The sequence below is a fragment of the Chiloscyllium punctatum genome, chromosome 41 (genome assembly GCF_047496795.1).
Source record: "Chiloscyllium punctatum isolate Juve2018m chromosome 41, sChiPun1.3, whole genome shotgun sequence".
Taxonomy (NCBI): Eukaryota; Metazoa; Chordata; class Chondrichthyes; order Orectolobiformes; family Hemiscylliidae; genus Chiloscyllium; species Chiloscyllium punctatum.
Window position 1 is genome coordinate 11,821,822 of NC_092779.1, and position 20,593 is coordinate 11,842,414.

Below are 20,593 nucleotides of genomic sequence, written 5' to 3' on the forward strand. Positions count from 1 at the left end.
CCAGCCTTGCAGCTAATTGCCCTTTTATCTGGGTAAAGCCAACAAATCAAAAGTCAAGAAATGAACCAAGAGTCAATTTTAAAAATATGCAGAAATATATTTTTGAAGACCTAAGATTTGAGTGCATTTCATAACTACAAATAAATTAACAGTATCGTTGTGCTGTTGTATGCCTATAGCAACTTAGTATATGCAATGTCTGTATCACTCATGCAGGGCAATTGTGGCTAGGACAATGTGTACATTGAAGTGACTAAAGGCTTGGTAATGAGGTGCTATGGAAACACGAGTTCGAGACCTTTTCAGTTTTCAATTTGTACTTTTTTGGGGGCGGGGGGGGGGGCAAAAAACATCTCAAAATGTGAATTCATCTTGCTATCAGTCTGGTTCATATAATTGTTCACAGGGGTAATGGTTTGCACTTTGAGGATGTTTCAGTGGAAGTTTTACGTAAGATTATCTTCAATCGTGGGGCTTTGTCCTAGTACTGCAGTAAGCAGATGTAATAAACACGTAGAATTACTGCCCTAATTCCGAACGAATAGGACCAGCACAATTGCCAGGGGATTAAATCTCCTTCAATGAAGCTTTTTTTTGTCAGACCAAGGTCGCAAAATCGGAACCAAATTCCATAAAACCATAAGGACTACAGTTCATCGAAGCGTCTGTCTTCCTATACAATACACTGTCCCAACTGAATAAATTCATTGGCAATACAGTTACATCAAATGTTGGCAGAATCCTTATTGGGTCAGCACCATTTTGTGACGCATTAGCTAATGTAAGTGCACGCTTCTACCACTATATTCAGTTGCCTCAGCTCAGAACCTGCCTCCCCCTTCCCCAGCTCCATTCTGACCAAGAGGCACCTTCGGGGAAATATTGCTTTGTCCTCACTGTCCCTGACCCACTGGGGGGTGGGGGGAAGAGAACGAGAGAGAGAAACACCCTGTTTCCCCCCCCTGAATTTCTTTTTCACCCAACAGTGCACTGTTGTCGTGGTTAATAAGATTAAAGATTAAACAGCTGATTTATTTTTTTTCTGGCCTGTGATAAATTCCTAGAGATTGTTCTTTTACAACTTTGCACGGACTCAGCGGTGTTTAAGACAGCTGACGGAGAGCAGACAGCGTCACAGTGCAGTGCAGCCATGGAGGAGGTGAGACCATCGTGGGACAATCCTTTACAGTTTGTATTTGCCTGCATCTCCTTTGCAGTGGGACTAGGCAATGTGTGGCGCTTTCCTTACTTGTGTCAAATGCATGGAGGAGGTGAGTTGGGAATATTTTATTTTATTTTATCTCCGGATAAAGCTCCAGTTGGATTTGGAAGGAATTAGCCTTCCCAACGCTCATTCATTCCAGACTGTGAGACAACGCCTCACATCTGAAACCGAAATCCTCTTTACCTTTAGTAAAATTCACCCCATCGTGTGACTGTTTATGTCCATCTGTAAAAATATTTGATCCTCAGTCACATTCCAAGTAAAGGGTTTTTTTTCTAAAAAAAAGAGTGCTATTCATTGTCTGATTCATTCGATCAGAGAAAGAAATTTCAAAATAAGCAATAGCGTTTTGTTTAATGTTTGTATATTAAAAATGCGTGGGAGTATTAAAGTATCCAAAATGAAAACCCAAACGCTGGGAATCTGGTTACTGTGTTTTTCTTTTTAAATAACCCCACTGTTTAACTTGCTTTAACTGAATGCTTTGTACTGTACGTGTCTGTCAGACTTGCTTGGCAGCTCGTTTAGTTAAAGATGATATTGACACAGTTCATGGTTTTCAGCAGTATTTTCAGTGAGAGGAATTATTTCATGTTTACAGGAATGTTTGTAACGTTTTTTTTGGGGAGGGGGGGGGGGAGGTGTGTGGGGATGCTGGGTAGGGGAGAAGAATATATGGCCTTTTATATCTAATTCCATCCTGGTTCAGTGGCTTCCACGTGCTGTAATACAATGAATGGAAACTGTGGCCTCAGACATGTACTGCTGATCTCACGGAGCAAGCCGTACACATTCACAACGCGTTTATCTCTTCCAAATGATAGAAAGAGATTGGTGCAAAAATTTCTAGCAGACTCTCAGAAAGACCTAAACCTAATTCCAAAACGTAGTTTGAGATAAAATGGCGAATATTAGGGTTTTCTACAATTTTCCTTATCCCGTGTTAATATTAAAATATATCGTCAAATAGGTATCTTTTTCTTCCTACCCGCCCCCTCACATGTGTTGAAATGCGTATTTTAAATACCTGCAGATTTGGCTGTAATTTTTAAAAAAACATGTTGCTGGTACTCCTCTGACCTTCAGACAAAGGCTGCCTTTTTCCCCTTATATAATCTATCCGTTGTCTGCTAAGCTTTCAATGTGAGACTTGAGTCGAGGGGATGTAGACAGAAGGTCTCACGATCATTCTCGAGATTTAAAAAGGATGTGTCTGCAGGGGGGGGGTTTCCTGCCTCTTGGTATTTCCAGTATTTGACTCGTCTGTAATAAAGGAGCTTCAATATTCTGCATTAATATTTACAAAGCTGGTCTCAGCCTAACCTCCAGTGTAACCTGGTATGGTGGAATAAGCAGCTTGGCTTGCAATCAAAGAAAAAAGTTAACAAAGAGAAAACAAATTATCAATAAGAGCTAGTACACAGGGTTCGGTTCTATTTGGAGATGCTGGCAGCTGGAAAATGAAGGAAAAATGCCCAGATACTGAGTACAACAAAAATGTCCTAATGGACTTGAAACCAGAAAGTCAATGTAACTGCAAGACAGTTATGGCATTTTAGACAAATGGGATCTTACTTTGCATCAATGGTTATATTGCAAAGAAATTTGGAATTCAAATTTGGACATTACTCTTTTTGTCCAGCCCCACATGACCCCTTGCTGGTGGGTGTTAATGGGAGTGGTATGGGTGCATGCGCCCCACCAGTTGTGAGATAATTCCATGTGAACACAGAGGCGGTGGCCCCAGTTTGATCCAGAGGCCCAGGCAATGTTCTGGGGAGCCTGTGTTCCGAATCCTGCCATGGTGGATCCAATAACAGTCTGGAATTAATGAAGGGTGTGGATAGGGCAATTAGACACGGTCTTTCCCCGGGCTGGGGGAGTCCAAAACTAGAGAGCATAGGTTTAGGGTGAGAGGGGAAAGCTATAAAAGGGACCTAAGAAAAAACTTTTTCACACAGAGCATGGTACGTGTATGGAATGAGCTGCCAGAGGAAGCAGTGGAGGGTGCTACAATTACAACATTTAAAAGGCGTCTGGATAGGTAAATGAATAGGAAGGGTTTGGAGGGAAAAGGACCAAGTGCTGGCAAATGGGACTAGATTTATTTAGGATATCTGGTTGGCATGGACGAGTTGGACTGAAGGGCCTGTTTCCGTGCTGTACTATGACTCTGAGAGTCTAATGATGTCCATGAATCAAATGTCAAGGGAAAATCCCACCTGGTTCCCTCGTGTCCCTTTAGAGAAAGAAACCCCTTACCCAGTCTAGTTTACATGTGTTAGAGCAACGTGATTGACTCTTAACTGCGCCCTTGGGCAATTACGGATTGGCAGTAAATGCTGGTTAAAAAAATCACTGTGAATGAATAAAAAAAAACTCAGTTGGGAACAGGTGTGACAATTCCTCAGCAATTTGCCTTGGCTCTGACCTTCAAAGAATAGACCACAGCTTGCCCTGTGCATTGCTTTCTCAGACAGCCCTCTCTGTGTTGCCTCTGAACTTAGTTGGTGATGAGTGACAACTCAGAAACAATAGGTTCTGACTGTTGGTGAATATTTTGATGCCACTAATTTTGCAGTGTACCCCGGCCACCAGAAGCACTGGGCCCAACTTGTGCGACCAAAGGGAAACGACAAGTTAAGAGTTACATAGCAGTTTTTCAACAACACCTTGAAAAGCTGGAAAATGGTAGTCTGTCCAGGAAATGTGGCAGTACCCTTTGCGCACAATGAGCTCCCACAGACAGGAGGACAACAGCGGCCGAGTAATCTGCCACTGCAAGTTTGATTAGGTTAGATTCCCAACGGTGTTGAAGCAGGTCCTACGGCCCAACCAGTCCACACCAACCCTCCGAAGAGTAACCCACCCAGACCCATTTCCCTCTGACTAACACTGTGGGCAATTTATCATGGCCAATTCACCTGACCTGCACATCTTTGGACTCTGGGAGGAAACCAGAGGAAAGACATGGGGAGAATGTCTTTGTGCAGTTTGCACAGTCACCTGAGGCTAGAATCAAACCTGGGACGCCAGTGCTGTGAGGCAGCACTGCTAACCGCTGAGCCACTGTGTGTATTATCAGCCAATACACCAGGTTCTGCTCCTCTTTGAAATAGTGCCATTGGCATTTTTTACACCTACCTTGAAAGAACAGAGAGAGCCTCCATTGACTGCGTCTCAGAAGGCAACACCTTTCTGCGTATTGTCTTGAGGGCACTGGAGTGAGACATGAACTAACAACACCTCGTGACTCAGACTGGCGCGTGACACATAGTAACAGCAATACAGCTTCATAACAAGAGGCTTCCACCCTTTGTTTGGATCTTTGACCTAAAGTCCACTTCCTGAAGTCAGTGCACGCACTGTGGAATGAGCAGATTAGATTTGAGTTAATTGGATTCTAAGAGATATGAACAAGATCAAAGACATTTCTTTGGATTGATAGTTATTGATTGATTGATTTTTATGACAATAAGATTCAGGAGCAGAAGTAGGGCATTTGACCCATCAAATCTGTTCCATCATTAGTTGAGACTATGGCTGATCTCATAATCCTTATCTCCACTTTCCTGCCCTTTCCCATTACCCCTCATTCCCTTACTGATTTAAAAAGCTGAAGAAAGTGAGAACTGCAGGTGCTGGAGTACCAGAGTTTAAAAATGTGGTGCTGGAAAAACACAGCAGGCCAGGCAGCATCCGAGGAGCAGGAGAATCAACGTTTTGGGCTGAAGAAGGGCTTATGCCCAAAACGTCGATCCTCCTGCTCCTCGGATGCTGCCTGACCTGCTGAGTGTTTCCAGCACCACATTTTTCAACTCTGATTTAAAAAGCTGTCTGTCTCCACCTTGAATACATTCAATCATCCAGCCTCTGGAGCCCACTATGGTAAAGGATTCCAAAAATTTTGAGAGAAGAAATGCCTTCATGTCTCTTAAATGGGTGACCCCTTATTCTGAGGTGGTGCCCTCTGGCCCGAGACTCTCTCACAAGGAGAAACCAATCTCTCCACAGATACTCTGTCAAACCCCCTAATGTTACAATAGAGTTACCTCTCATTCTTCCAAGCTCCATTGAGTATGGGCCCAAACTGCAGTTTTGCTATTAAAAGTATCATCTTAAGATTATAGTCCTCATTCAGGCCTTTTTATTAATGTTGGACAACACAAGCAATGCTGGGCCCAGACTGAGAGGTAAGACACTATGACATCGGTATGTTGGCAACTATGTGAATGGTCACATACAGCACTCACATAGAAGGGATTGAGAGCAGAGGGTGTGGCTGTGTGATTGTACAGTTTCAACCAAAGTTGTTAAAACTTGAAATGTGTTTACTGCACAGTCATTTTTCAAAAGCAGTCCATGAGTTGGACTCTTTAAGAGCTGCAGTATAAATGCATCCTTTCAGCTCATGAAGCCTAAATTGAAAATGAGCTCATCAGAAGTGAAAGGTTGACTAAATGTTTAGAATATACAATGTATTACATATTACCAATTTGGCATCTGATTGAGATCCTCTGCCAGTTGATTGAACTGGATACACAAGCTCAAATACCTCTGCAGTAACAAGGGGATTTAAATTCCAATTACATTTCTGGGACTGAATATAGTGGTATTTGTTTTTTTTTTCATTCCCAGAGTGTGGGTATTTCAGGCTAGGTCAGTTTCCTTCCATAAAGGGCATTTGTGAACCAGATGGGCTTTTCTGATAATGATTTTGTGACCAGCTGTTTATTCCAGATTTTATTTAATTCAAATTTTACCGTCTGCCATGGCAGGATTTGATCCCCTGGAGTCTAGAACAATGGTTTTGGATTGTTCATCCCGTGGCATTATCACTGGCTGCCTCAGTATCCGTAATAATGACCACAGAGTTACTGGATTAACCTTTGGTCACTAATGTAATTTAGGGATGACACAGGAGCAGATGTAGGCCATTCAGCCCATCAAGCTTGCTCCATCACTTGCTGAGATAATGGCTGATCTGATAACCCTCAATTCCACTGTCCTGCCTTTTCCTCCCATAACCTTTAATACTCTTACATCTGCCGTCCTCACCTGATCTGGGCTCTGTGTGATTCCCAACCCCACAGCAATGTGGTTGAGTCTTTATTGCCTTCTGAAATGGCCCAGAGAGTCACTTGTTTATGAACGAAGAGGGCAGTTAGGGTTTGGCTATAAATTCTGGCCAGTGACAACCACAACCCAAAATAAATATTTTAAAATACATTCTTGACTGGCCTAACATTTAATCACCTCCCTAAGGCTTTGGAGTTTTTCAGTATTTATACTGCAGAGTATCCTGGGGTATTCTTCTGGTTGAGAATTACTTTATAAATGTAAGTTATTGGTAAGCTGGCAGGTAATATACATTCAGCCTAGGATCGGAGGATTATCTGATGAGGGAAAAGCTGGGCCTATATCCACTGGAGCTTAGATAAGTGAGAGATGATCCTTTGAGACTTAAGCAATTCAGAGGGGGGGCTTGGCAGGGTGGACATTGAGAGGCTGTTTCCCTTATGGAAGAGACTGGACTCCTTTTCAAACAAGTTTCACGTTTGACTTGGAGATAAACAGATGTTTTTTTTGAAAGTCAGAAGTTTGTAGAACACTTGTCTTTTTCAGAGAACAGTAAGGGATAGGTCATTTGGGTGGAGTGAAATTGATTCTTGTGTAACCATTAAGTCAAACAGTTATTGAGAAGAGATAGGAGTGGGGAGTTGAAGTTGCAAACAGATTAGCCAGGGCCAAATAACAGCTGCTTCTTCTAAGCTGACAGGGTCATGTGTATCTTACATTCATGAATCTTCCATGGAAGTTCTCCAATCTGAGCGAAGTCAAACAGTATGTAGCTCGAAACAGAAAGAGATGGTTTTTCTTTTAAAAGGAGAAAGCAAAGTGTGTACAACCAGCCATTCAACACTGTTGCGAGATTTTCACGACAGCTCCAGAGGAATATGGTGAAGACCGGAGAAATATGGGAACATTGTGGGAGTTCACCAAGCAAGCGACAGTTAACGTGCAAAAGAAAAAGTGTGAAATTCCAGCCAACAAACCTTATTTTCCCATTGTCATGACTTCTGGTTCTATTTTTGTCCACAGCATTGTGAATTGCATTGTCAACCTTTCCAATACAGTTTTGTTCTGCTCATTGTCACATTGTAACTGTGCACTTGATTAGATTGCACTATAAAGTGGGATACTTTGTTGTCTTTCCTCCCAATCCCTTGTATTTTATATATTTAAAACTAATCTATTAATCGACTGCCTGTGAGTAACATTATAAATAAGAATGTTTTAAACAGTTCATGGAAAAAGGCTTGAAGAATTGTGGTGTCATCAGGCAAAAGAGGTCGGGGAGAGGAGGGTGGTCACTTTGAATTCTGTAACCGAGATATATAATTGACAGTTCTCAGAACTAGACGGGAGCAGTAATGTGTGGGTCACATCAGGGGTCTGTTATCTTTCCATTATGACAGCACTGCTATTTTAATAGGAATGATATCATACACTGACAGGGCAGTGAAGGACAAAAGTTGGCCCATTATGCCCTCTGCAAGAGAAGCTCTGCGAACCTCCCTCTCCTGCTCTTAAACCTGTACAATCGGCATGTTACTACTTCTCAAAAAAGTATCGTTTTCTTTTGAAAGCCCCAATTGAAGCTGCCCCCACTACTCCCTTAGACACTGCATTTCAAATTACAAGTGTAAACACACGCAACCATTTTCCTTGTAGAAATGCAAACTAGAAACAGGAGTAGGCAGTTCGATCCATCAGCCCTTCTGTGCTATTCAGTGTGATCATGGCTGAACGTCTGTCTCAATGACACATTTCTGCTTTCTGCCATTCACTTTTGATGCCTTTTAAACCTTAAGACTTATCTATCGCTTCTGAAATGTATTAAATAACTTGGCCTCTGCAGCTTTCTGTGGCAGAGAATTTGACTGGTTCACTACTCTGTGATTAAAGAAATCTTGCTTGTCTCCATCCTAAGTGGTCTACCCCATATCCCGGCCTACGTTCTTACGTCTAGGCTGCTGCCCCCAAACTGGAGGGAGCATTCTACATCCTCCCTGCATCTTGTCTGTCCCGATTTGTTTGAAGGTTATGGTTTCAGTCAGATCCCCCCCTCGTCCTTGTCAACTATAGCCCATTGGACAGGCTTGCCATTCCCATTATCAGCTCTGTGTGAATCATCTCATGTCACCTCCAGTCTCGTTCTTTTTAAATCAATCCTCTGTGTTACTCAACCCCTTTGCCAATAGAAACACTTTTTCTTCCTATCCATTCTATACCCGTCACTCCATAATTTTACATTCCTCTATCAAATCTCATCTCAACCTCATGCTTTCTCAGATCAGGAGAAAATGGGGCCCTTCCCTTCTTCAATGTATACTTACAACTGAACACTCTCACCCTGGGGACAACTTTCAAAAGTCTTTTCTGCACTCTGTCCAGTGCCTTTAAATCTTTCCTATAGCCCTGAGGTGGACATAAATAAGGCTGAACTTGTATTATAAAGGTTCCCCATAATATCTTTGCTCGATTTCTGTTTTTATGAAATGCAGGTTCTGTATGTCTTTTTTTAACTATTTTCTAGATCTGCTGTTCCCCTTCAACAAATTCTGCTCACATACTCTTGGCTCCTGCACCTCCTGAGAATCGTATCCTTTTCTCTTCCCTCACCTCATTCTTCTGACTTGCATCTCTGCATGAGATATCATCTGTCATATGTCCGCCCTCTCACCAGACTATGCATGTCCCCTTGAGTCTATTACTGTTGTCCTCACCAACATTATCAGGGTAACCATACAGTTTGTTAATGCCTTTTTATTTAAGATTTGAGAAGAAATGGGTGATGGTTATGAGTTGTCTCAGTACATATATGTAGGGAGCACCTGTAACATGAGGGAAATAGAAGGAGCTGTAAGACTGAGTGGTCAATAAACTCTTTCCAATAAATGAAAGTGTTGGTTTGTGCTTCACTGACTTGCTTCAATCCAGACTGGCACTCGAAGTTCACATTTGTTTTTGCCATTTGCTGATTTTGAAATGTGTCCTGCATACTCAAGTCTAGGACATGAATATCAATAAGTAATGGTTCATGAACTGACCCCTAGGGAACTGTGTACCTTTTCCCAAATGGGAAAGGCAATTCCTCACTACTGTTATTTTCGGTCTCTCCGTCGGCTTTTGGACTTGTGCTGTTCTTTTTATTCCATGAGCTTTAACTTGGCTAACAAATATAGAGCACTTCAGAAGGCGTTTGATAAGGTCCACGGGCACCACATCAACCACAATGCCTTCATCAATTGTCTGAGAACGTAGAACATTACAGCACAGTACAGGCTCTTCAGCCCTCAATGTTGCACCGACCTGTGAAACCAATCTAAGCCCATCTTACCCACACTATTCCATTATTGTCCATATGTTTATCCAATGACCATTTAAATGCCCTTAGAGTTGGCGAGTCTACTACTGTTGCAGGCAGGGCGTTCCACACCCTTACCACTCTGAGTAATGAACCTACCTCTGACATCTGTCCTATATCTATCACCCCTCAGTTTCAAACTATGTCCCCTCATGCTCACCATCACCATCTGAGGAAAAGGGTTCTCAGTGTCCACCCTCTCTAATCATCTGATTATCTTATGTCTCTAGAAGGTGGTTGAGAGGTGACTTAATAATGAAAACAGCCTCAAGTCCCTTAGCCTTTCCTCATAAGACCTTCCCTCCATAACAGGCAACATTCTGGTAACTATAGAACAGAGGTTGTACTGGGCAGAAAATCCGATACATTCTCTCAACTCCACTGATCCATCCTATAGCCCTCAATATACATCATTACAAGTTCTTCAAAAATGCTGATTCATGGGATGTGGGTATCGTTGCCTGGGTCAGCATTTATTGCCCATCCCTAATTGCCCTCGAAGGTGGTAGTGAGCTACCTTCTTGAACAGCTGCAGTCCATTTGGTGTAGGTAGACCCAGAATGGATTTCTGGAGGGAATTTCAGGACATTGACCCAGTGACACTGAAGGAACAGTGATACATTTCCAAGTCAGGCTGGTGAGTGGCTCGGAGGAGAACCTGCAGGGGTGGTGTTCCCATGTATCTGCTACTATTGTCCTTCCAGATGATAGTCATTGTGAGTCTGGAAGGTGTTGTCGAAGGAGCTTTGGTGATGCATTTTGTACATGATGCGCATTACTGCTGTTACTGGAGGGAGTGGAAATTTTTGGATGTGGTGCCAATCAAGCGGGCTGCTTTATCCTGGATGGTGTCAAGCTTCTTGAGTGGTGTTGGAGCTGCACCCATTCAGGCAAGTGGGAAGTATTCCATCACATTCCTGACTTGTAGGTGGTGGACAGGCTTTGGGATTCCGAGCTTCTGACTTGCACTGGAAGCCGCTGTGTTTATATGACTGACCAGAAACTGAACTGGTCTAATAGTAATCCCCAGGATGTTAATGGTGGGGGGAATTCAGCAATGACCATTCCAAGAGGTAACTGTTAAAATGACCATCTCAATGAGAGAGATTGTCTTGCATTTGTATGCTGTGGATGATACTCATCCCAAGCCTGGATGTTGTCCAGATCCTGCTGTATTTGGTCATGAACTGTTTCATTATCTGAGGAATCACAAAGAGTGCTGAACCTCATGCAATCTTCTATAAACGTACTTATTTCTGGCCATAAGATCAAAGGTAGGTCATTGAAATAGCTGACATTGTTTGAGCCTGGGACCCCACCATGAGGAACTCTTGCTGAGATTACTCTCGAGCCCTCTAGAGGTGACTGACCTAGCACTACCACAATCTCCTCCTTCTGTACCAGGTATGACTGCAACCAATTACTAAATATGGTAAAGTCCCAACAATAATTCATTTAAAAATAGGCAGGACATGTCCTTGATTAAATAATGAATGAAGCGTCTAAGAATATGACCACATTGTATGTGCAATCAATTGTGCAGCTCCATTTTAGATGTTCAGCTTATAACAACATGGTGCCTTTTTTACAAGGTTGAATTTACTCTGCTCTTGAACATTATTCCTGTTTATGACTTTCCTTCTGACCACAAACAAATTAGTTCATGCAATTTGTATAAATGGTGTTTTTGGCTCCTTAATTCACAATTTATTGTTGTTGATATTAATTTGTTCATGTGAGATCTTGTACAGTGAATACCTTGAGAGCTCCTTTCCTTGATTGACAGTCCTTAAAAACTAGAGCTTTTTTTGTGTGCTTTATTCAATGGAGCCCCAAAATTAAAATGTTATACCACTTAATAATATATTCCCTATCCCTCCCTCTCTCTGCCCTTTTTTTTTAACTGGAAATGCTCACTGTCACTAACTCAGTTTGCAAGTGATTTGATACAGTTGCTGCTGAGGGAAAGTTGTTATTTAATGTAGGATCACAATCAAAACTTTTTTTTTAATTTTCATTTGACTGTTGCAGCACTATACAAGTCTAATTAGCTGATGAGGAAATTCTTTCGGCAGTAGGCCACATCAAAGACTGTCCACTGTTCTCTGAAATAGCCTTGTAGCAATTCCTCAATTTATGATGTTCCTGAACTCAGAAGTTGCCAATGATTTTTGGAAAGAAAATCCATTTGCATGTTCCTTTTTCTCATTCTGTGGAACGGGTGTGCCTCAGGCCAGCATTCTCCCATTTTCTATTTGCCCTCTAACCAAGTGCCTTGCTAGGGTCATTTCAGAGGGCCAGTTCCCACCCTGAGAAAACTTGCCTTGGAGGTGAGATCTTATCTCTGATATGCAACTTTCTGTATGTCCCTGTCTCCACAGGGGCTGCAAACATTGTGCCCTGTCTCTTTCTGGACTTCCTCTCATAACTAGCACCCAGCCAGCTCCAACCCCATGAAATTCATCAGATCCCTAGCCCCTCCTGCGGTCAACTCTCATACACCTCTCTGTTCTTCCTGATCTTGCCCCTCGTCAGCTGGCTCTCTGTCATGTTCCATTCCCATTTCATTGAGGGGACGTTTTTCTTTAAAAAAAAACAAGGGTCCATGAATAAAAGTTGGTCATTAATAAATCCCACACAAACTTCACATGAATTCCTCCTTCAGCCAGTACTGGGAATGTGCAGTTGCAATCCCAGTGACTGGTCATGGTGGACAATGAGATCCTTCAAACAGGACACTGAGTAAGTATAAGATGGTGAAGGGGTTGGTGGGATACAGGAGGCATCTTGTTTCCCAATGCTGTGTTGTAGTTTCAGTTTGCACAGTCACGTTTTAAAGACATTTTAGGCCACTTGACCCAAGCATTGACCTTTGTGAATGTCTTCTGCTATGCATGATCCCTTCTCATACCCGACTGTCCACTCACTCCCTGACTCCCCTTTTCTTGTCTGTCCTTCCTCTCGCTGACCCTATTCTGAAACACCCACTTCCCTCACCTTAAACTTCAATGAGAATATCGTCTCTGGCAATGAGCGACCAGATACAGGAGTAACAACTTTAACTTGATTTTACTGGCAATAACTGGCTTGTTTAAAGTAATTTCACACATCATTGAAATTTTCAGAAATATAGCTTATTACTATTTACTTTTCCACATGCGATTAATAGAACAGTCACATCAGAGAGGAGGCTATTTGGCCCTTCATATCTGTGCCAGCCCTCTACAAGCTGTCCTTGCTATCAATATCTTGGGAATTATCACTGACCAGAAAGTGAACTGAACTAGCCATATAAATACAGTGGCACAAGGACAGGTCAGAGGCTAGGAATACTGTGGTGAAAAACTCACCTCCTGACTCCCCAAAGCCTGTCCACCATCTGCAAGGCCCAAGTCAGGAATGTGATGGAATGCTCCCCACTTGCCTGGCAGGGTGCAGCTCCAACAACATTCAACACACCAGCCAGGACAAAGCAACCCACTTAATTAACACCACATCCTCAAGCATCCATTCCTATCACTACTGACTCTTAGTAACAGCCGCCTGGACTATTTGCCAGATGCACTGTAGAAATTCACCAAAGAGTCTGAGACAGCACCTTCTGAATCCATCCCCATTTCCATCTAGAAGGACAAGGGCAGTAGATACATAGGAACACCACCCCTTCCAAGCCACTTGCCGTCCTGACTTGGAAATATATCACCATTCCTTCACTGTCGCTGGGACAACATCCTGGAATTCCCTCCCTAAGGGCATTGTGGGTTTATTTACATCACATAGACTGCGGCAGTTCAAGGGAGGCAGCTCACCACCACCTTCCCAAGGGGTAACAGGGGATAAGGAACAAGTTCTGACCCACACAGTGGCATCCGCATCCCATGAATGATTTATTTTTAAAAAGCTGTGGAAATGTTCTCTCATCGGATAATGAACCAATTAACTCCAGAAAGCCACAACTGCATTCCCTCCACCGCAATCTCAGCGAATGCCTTTCAGATCTTAACCACTTGTTATGTAAAAGCCCTTTTCCTCATGTTTTTAGTTCTTTGGAAAAATAGACTGGGAGGCAATTTCTTTAAGTGTGTAATTTCTGTCTGAATCAGGAGGACACTTACCTCAAAAATGCCACTTCACAGCTTGTTTCCCACATTATAGCAATGACTAGATTGCAAAATAAAAATTAGTTCACTGACTGAAGAGCTTCAGGATGTTCTGTGGTAGTGATCAGTGCTATGGTGATGCAAGTCTTTGTTAGGATTAAGGAGTCAATGTTTTAACTGTTGTAGGTTGAGAAAGTTTATCCATATTAAAAGTTGTGAACATTTCTGTTTTGCAAGTTTGGCTTTGCAAGTTGTATCACTTTTGGTTTTCTCAGTCTCGAACCGGCTGGTTTGTGGGCAGCATGGTGGCTAGCATTGCTGCCTGACTGATTTGGGGGAAAAGTGACATTGACAGGTTTTTCTCCTGAAAGAGAAGTCACAGTTGGTTGCTGTTGACCTGGGTGAGCTGACCTTGTTTTTTTAACATCTCCTGAGCAACAAGGTGGGCGACAGCACTGGAAAAGGCCGGGTTGGATTAGGTGGAAGGGGCACGTGGTAGGGTCAATCGATGAGGAAATCCAAATTTGTCGAAGATGGTTCCCCTTTCACTGGAGATGAACTTAGATTTGTTGCACTTCAACATTTGAAGATGATTGTTCATTTCATTTCCAGAGTTAATCCTTCACATATGTGTTTTTCATTGGTCTGTAAACATTAGCCAACAGTTCTACAGTATATACCAATCACTTCAGGGCTCCCTAAGTCCTTTCAGGCATCACTAATAAGATATAAATCTCTCCTGGTTTTAAGGTAATGTGCATTTTGCTGCATCTGAACTGTAATTATCTGACTAAATGAGTTCTTATAGCTTTTTAAGCAAAACCTTTTTTGGAATGTCCAAATGATTGCATTAAGTGCATGACCCCTTTAAATTTTTTAGTGTAACTACACTTGCACAGTCTTTCAAAACTGTATTGTGGCCTGTGTGGGACGGCTTTTGGATTTCTCGACTGCCCCTTCATAAGACCATAAGACTTAGGAGCAGGAGAAGACCATTCAGCCCTTCATGCCCGATGTACTATTCGATAGGCTTGTGGCTGATCTGACATTGCCCGCATCCCGTTTCCTGCTTATTCTCCAAAATCCTTGATTCCCCAACTGATCAAGAATCTGTCTCCGCCTCATATGTACACAAGGACTCTTCCCCCCCCCCCCCCCACAGCTCGTTATGGCAAGGAGTTCCAAAAACATTCAACACTCTCTGAGAGAAGAAATTCCTTAACTCAGTCTTAAATTGATGCCCCTTTATTCTGAGTCTATATCCTCTGGTCTTGGACTCTCCCACGAGGGGAAACATTGTCTCAACATTGACCCTGTCAAACCTCTTCAGAATCTGATATGTTTCAATGAGATCAACCCTCATTCTTCAAAACTCCAGGGAGTAGAGTCCCAACCTGCTTAGCCTTGCCATTCCTAATGAGGGGCTTATGCCCGAAACATTGACTCTCCTGCTCCTCGGATGCTGCCTGACCGGCTGTGCTTTTCCAGCGCCACACGTTTTGACTCAAGATTAATCCGGCCACACCAGGGACCATTCGGGTGAATCTTCTCTGAACTGCCTCCAATGAAATAATGTTGTTTCTTAAATAAGGGGACCAAAACTGCTCATGGTACTCCAGATGTGTCTCATGAGCATCTTGAACAGTTACAGTAAGACTTCCCTACTCTTACACTCCAACATAAGGGTCAACACTCCATTAGCCTTCCTGAATACCTGCTGCACCCTGTGTGCTGGCTTACAGTGTTTCATGAAACATTCTCTCCATTTCATTGGAGCTTCTCTCCATTTAACCAATATTCTCTTCTTTTGTTCTCCTTTCCAGAATGACCAACTTCACATTTTTCCACATTCCATTTTCCAAATTAATGCTCACTTACTTGACCAATCAATATCTCTCTGTAAATTGTTTGTATCATCCTTGCAGCCTGCCTCTCCACCTATTTTAGTGTCATCTCTAAATTTGGCTCCAGTGCGTTCATTTCTTCCCTCCAAGTCAGCCATGTGTAGTGTAAACAGTTGTAGTCCCAGCTCTGATCCCTCTGGAGCCCCACTGGTAAAAGGCTGCCAACCTGAAAACGAAGCACTTTATCCCGACTTCCTGCCATGAGCCAATTCTCTACCCATGCCAATCTGCTACCTCCCAACACCTTCCAGGGCTGTAGGACAACTTTGGGCATAACATTGGACTTGGGACCACATTGCAGTTGCTGCTTGGGGACTGGTCTCGTGACTGATTCATGTCGTCTGTGACTCTCCTGCTGTGAAACAGAACAGTCGCTCTGTTGTCAAAGGCATCTGGGTGCGAGTGCACCTCCTACCTTCTGGAAATATATAGAGCAGGCAGATTGTAGCATCATTTGTTGTATTAGGCTGAACTTGATGCTGGAGATTGACACCCTAGACCACGCCCTGCCTTTAACCTCATACACTTCAATATGCATTAAGTAGCAGAAAGGACCAACCCTCCAGCCTGTTTTATTTGGACAGGTCATCAACTATTGCAGGTCTGTTACTGGAATTGATTTCAAGCAGGTTGTGATGGATCTGTTGCTAATCGTGGAGCCGGGATTCCTGAAGAAGAGCTTATGCCCAAAATGTCGATTCTCCTGCTTCTCGGATGCTGCCTGACCTGCTGAGATTTTCCAGCACCACATTCTTGACTCCCAGTCGTGGGTGGTTTGGAATGCATCAGAGAATGAACAGCATCTATGCAAAATGGAGCAAGAGGGAGGAGCAAGGGGGCAAAACAATCAAGGGCCAACCTTAGTGTCCAGGGCAAGGAACGGTGCATGGGTGGCCTGCCTTTCTGTTGCCCATCGCCACCTCCTCAATGATTCATCCACAGAACCGACTGAGGGTGGGCGTTGTCAGTGGCAATGAACCTTGGGTACATCTGAGTCATTTTCAGCTGAAACTGGGGAGCTTTTGAAAGTTTTTTTGTTTTGAATGAACGGCGTTGAGGAAGATTATCCGTTCAGTGAGAGCCGAGCACATCTCGTGCCTCTCCTGTCAAACTCCTGCAAATGACATTGGCTGAGGTGGGTCAAGCAGTTGATGGCACATAGCATTTCAAAAGACATTCACTGAGTTTCACCACTTACGGGCAATCATTAAAAATCTTGCGGTGGCTTCCTGACCTTTGACCTTGATGGCTCCTACTGCCTTTTGGAACATGCATCTGAAAAGCATCTACTTTGGTAGGAAGAATAGAGGCATGGACTATTTTCGAAATGGGGAGAAAATTCCGAAGTTTGAAGTGCGTAGAGACTTGAGAGTTCTAGTCCAGGCTTCTCTCAGTGTAAACTTGCAGGTTGAGTCAGTATTTAGGAAGGCAAATGCAATGATGGCATTTATTTTGAGAGGATTTGAATATAAAAGCAGGAATGTACTTCTGAGGCTCTATAAGACTCCAGTCTGACCACATTTGGAGTTTTGTACACACTTTTAGGCCCTGTATCTCAGGAAGGATGCACTGCTCCTGGAGCATGTTCAAAGGAGGTTCACGAGAATGGTCCCAGGAATGAAAAGCTTAACACATGAGGAATGTTTGTGGACTTTGGGTTTATACTCGATTGTGTTTAGAAGGATGAGGGGTGATCTAATTGGAACACACATAATACTGAATGACCTAACTTAATCTAGTCCCATTTGCCAGCATTTGGCCCATATTCCTCTAAATCCTTCTTATCCATATACCTATCCAGGTGCCTTTTAATTATGGTGATGGTACCAGCCTCCACTATTTCCTCTGGCTCTTAACTAATAAAATTTAAGATGGATATACAGAGGGGAAATTGTAAATTCTGCAAAGCGGTGGAGGGGAGGGAAATGTAAGAAACCCAGAAATGTGCTAAGTAGCTAAGCAGAGGAGGGGAAACTTGGAGGCAAATGGAGGTTAGCCAGAACAGGTGATACCATTACTGTTGGAGCTGTGGTTAATAAGCCATATCAGTGCACAGTGGGATTGAAATACATTCACATTAGATAGTTGATGGTTTCGTTTTGACACTCTTACTACTTTCATGGGACATGGGCGTCACTGCCAGGGAGAGCATCTGTTGCTCGTCTCTCATTGTCCTGCAGGAGGTAGTGGTGAGCTGCCTCCTTGAACTGCTCTAGTCCTCGGGGTGTAGGGAGCTGCAGAATTTTAACTCGATGACAGTGAAGGAGCGGTGACCCAGTTCCAAGTCAGGATGGTCAGTGACCCGGCGGGGAAACAGTTCAAATCCCACCCCTGACAGCTCTGACATTTGTAAATTATGCAAATAAGGTCTGGAATTGAAACCTAGTCTCAGGAACGTTGACCATGAACCTATCAATTAGGAGAAAGTGAGGGCTGCAGATGTTGGAGATCAGAGTGGAGAGTGTGGTGCTGGAAAAGCACAGCAGGTCGGGCAGTATCCGAGGGGCAGGAGAATCAGTGTTTCGGGTGGCTTATGCCAGAAACATTGATTCTCCTGCTCCTCGGATACTGCCTGACCTGCTGTGCTTTTCCAGCACCACACTCTCGACCGTGAACCTACCAATAATTGTTTTTTTAAAAAAAACACTTGGTTCTCTTTAAGGGGGAAGAAATCTGTCATCCTGAATTGCCCTCTAGAAGACACTCAGTTCATGGGCAATGAGGGGGTGGGTGTGCTGCATGCATAGTCCCTCTCAGTGTTGTTCACATTACATGAAAGAATTTTTAAAAACAATTATCTTTTGATCGCATGTCAAGAGAAAACAAGAACAAGTGTGTGCAGCAATGCAGTGGCAAGGGGTGAAAAGGATTATTTTAAATTATTATTTATTTATTCCCCGATCAGTGACTTTATTCTCTGAAGGGAGCTTGCCCACAAGACCAGAAGGCGGAAATTCTGAATTGTTCTAACATTTTGTTTCAAGAATTGGAGAGTGGGTCTTTTAAAATATTTTTTTTTAAGAGCTGCTGTAATTTATTCAGGGTAAGGGCACATTGCAAGTAATTCAATCTAATCTTGGCAGCACATTGTGTTCAATGAGTCAGTACAATTACCTCTACGGTAGAGAACTTGGCCAGTGTTGGTTAACAATATAATGGCATCCTGTGACCAGACGTCTGGGCAGGGATCGAAGGTTAATTCCTGTGATAAGGTGGCTGCCCTGTAAGAGGGACTGAAAAGAAAGGGATGTGCTTTCTCAGGAGTTTACTGGATGAGGAGAAAGTGAGGACTGCAGATGCTGGAGATCAGAGTCGAGAGTGTGGTACTGGAAAAGCACAGCAGGTCAGGCAGCATCCGAGGGGCAGGAGAATCGACGTTTCGGGCATAAGCCCTTCATCAGGATGATGGGTTTTTGCCCGAAATGTCGATTTTCCTGCTCCTCGGATGCTGCCTGACCTGCTGTGCTTTTCCAGCACCACTCTAATCTAGACTCTGATTTCCAGCATCTGCAGTCCTCACTTTTTTGCCTATTTCGAGCATAAGCCCATCATCAGGAATGACATCATCACGTTCTTGTTATGCCTCGTCTATCAATATCACATTAGGGCCTGAGAGAAGTGGGCGAGAACTGTGGAATCCTCCTTAGTGAATGGATGTTGTTCATGTTTTCAACTTGTGTGCCCACGAGGAAGTCATTTATGTTCCATCATTGCAGAGCATTATATTATCCCCCATCATCTGTTTGAGAGAACAACACGCTCACAGTTTCATGCTGACATGGGCGAAGCAAAAAGAGACACAAGATGTTGATTGTGTTTTAGTGGACTGGCTTTGTGTGGTGAAGTGGGAAGTGTTTATGCTGTACCGGAGAGTTCTGTGGTATGCTCCATTTTTGATTGCCACTCCTGCCATTGAATGAAGTGTTGAGCCTTCCCTACTCTCTGTGAAGAAGGATATTCTCAAGAATGAGTATCTCCATGAGTCTTCAACACAACTGCAGTGGAGAAACACCAGGAGCTGGTTTCCAATCTTTCCTCTCAACAGGGAGTACACGCAATACTGGAATGTAATCTGTGTATCCCCCAACCCCCGATACTATCTCACCCTGGTTAGTCATCACCTCTATGCTCTCAGGCCCACGGCAACTCTCAGTCTGAGTGTGTCTCGATTTTTCACATGTTCATCCTTTTTATTTTTGGACTTACAATTAAGACTTCTCTCCTCTTCCTCTCTTTTCCCCTTTTAACCTTTTTTTTCCTCTTTTCCTTCTCCTGCCTCTTCTCCTTTTTAAAATGCTCTGTAAAGGTTTTGCCAAAGAGGTAGGATTTGAGTATCTGTTTCTTCTCTCCTCTGTGGCTCTGATTGATGGTACTTTTGTAAGGCAACCTTTTGTTAATGTCTTCTAACCTTCAAGGCACCATATAAATTCAGGTTGTTGTTGATGGACATAAAGCCTTGAAGGGAAAATGGAGGAAGAATATTGAAGCACGGGAGCGTATGTTTTGCTGCTGGGAGTGTGATGGTGAAGTGTAGGATCTTTACACACTTTCCTGAGCATTTATTTGTAGAGTTGCATTTTTACAAGTATGCACCAACAACCACCTGTTCCTGTTTAGAGGCTCAGGGTAGCCACTCGGATACAGCTAACATACAACAAATATCTGATGGAAGAGATGTGGACCAAATGTTAATGAATGACCCTCATTTCTCTGTATTTGTTTCTTTGTCTCCCTTTCTAGGTGGATTTTTAATTCCTTACATGATAATGTTAGTTGTGGAAGGGCTGCCTTTGTTTTACCTGGAACTGACTTTGGGCCAATTGATGAGGCAAGGAAGTATAGGAGCATGGAAAACAGTTAATCCATATTTGGTTGGTGTTGGTATGTGACTACACATTTTACATTCTCTCTGCCGCAAGCTTTAGTCCTGTCC

General features: G+C 43.1%; 1 protein-coding gene across 2 annotated transcripts in view; it reads left to right on the forward strand.

Moving 5' to 3' along the window:
- Positions 1-818: 818 nt before the first annotated feature.
- LOC140464845 (sodium- and chloride-dependent transporter XTRP3A-like) overlaps positions 819-20,593 on the forward strand; it is a 52,826-nt gene continuing 33,051 nt past the window's right edge. Inside the window, exons 1-2 of one of the 2 annotated variants that reach the window (XM_072560366.1) lie at positions 819-1,271; positions 20,401-20,541. In XM_072560366.1, the coding sequence (XP_072416467.1) occupies positions 1,151-1,271; positions 20,401-20,541 (262 nt within the window). In that variant the 5' untranslated portion in view covers positions 819-1,150. The remainder of the gene's footprint in view (positions 1,272-20,400; positions 20,542-20,593) is intronic. The other variant, XM_072560367.1, reaches the window with a different exon arrangement.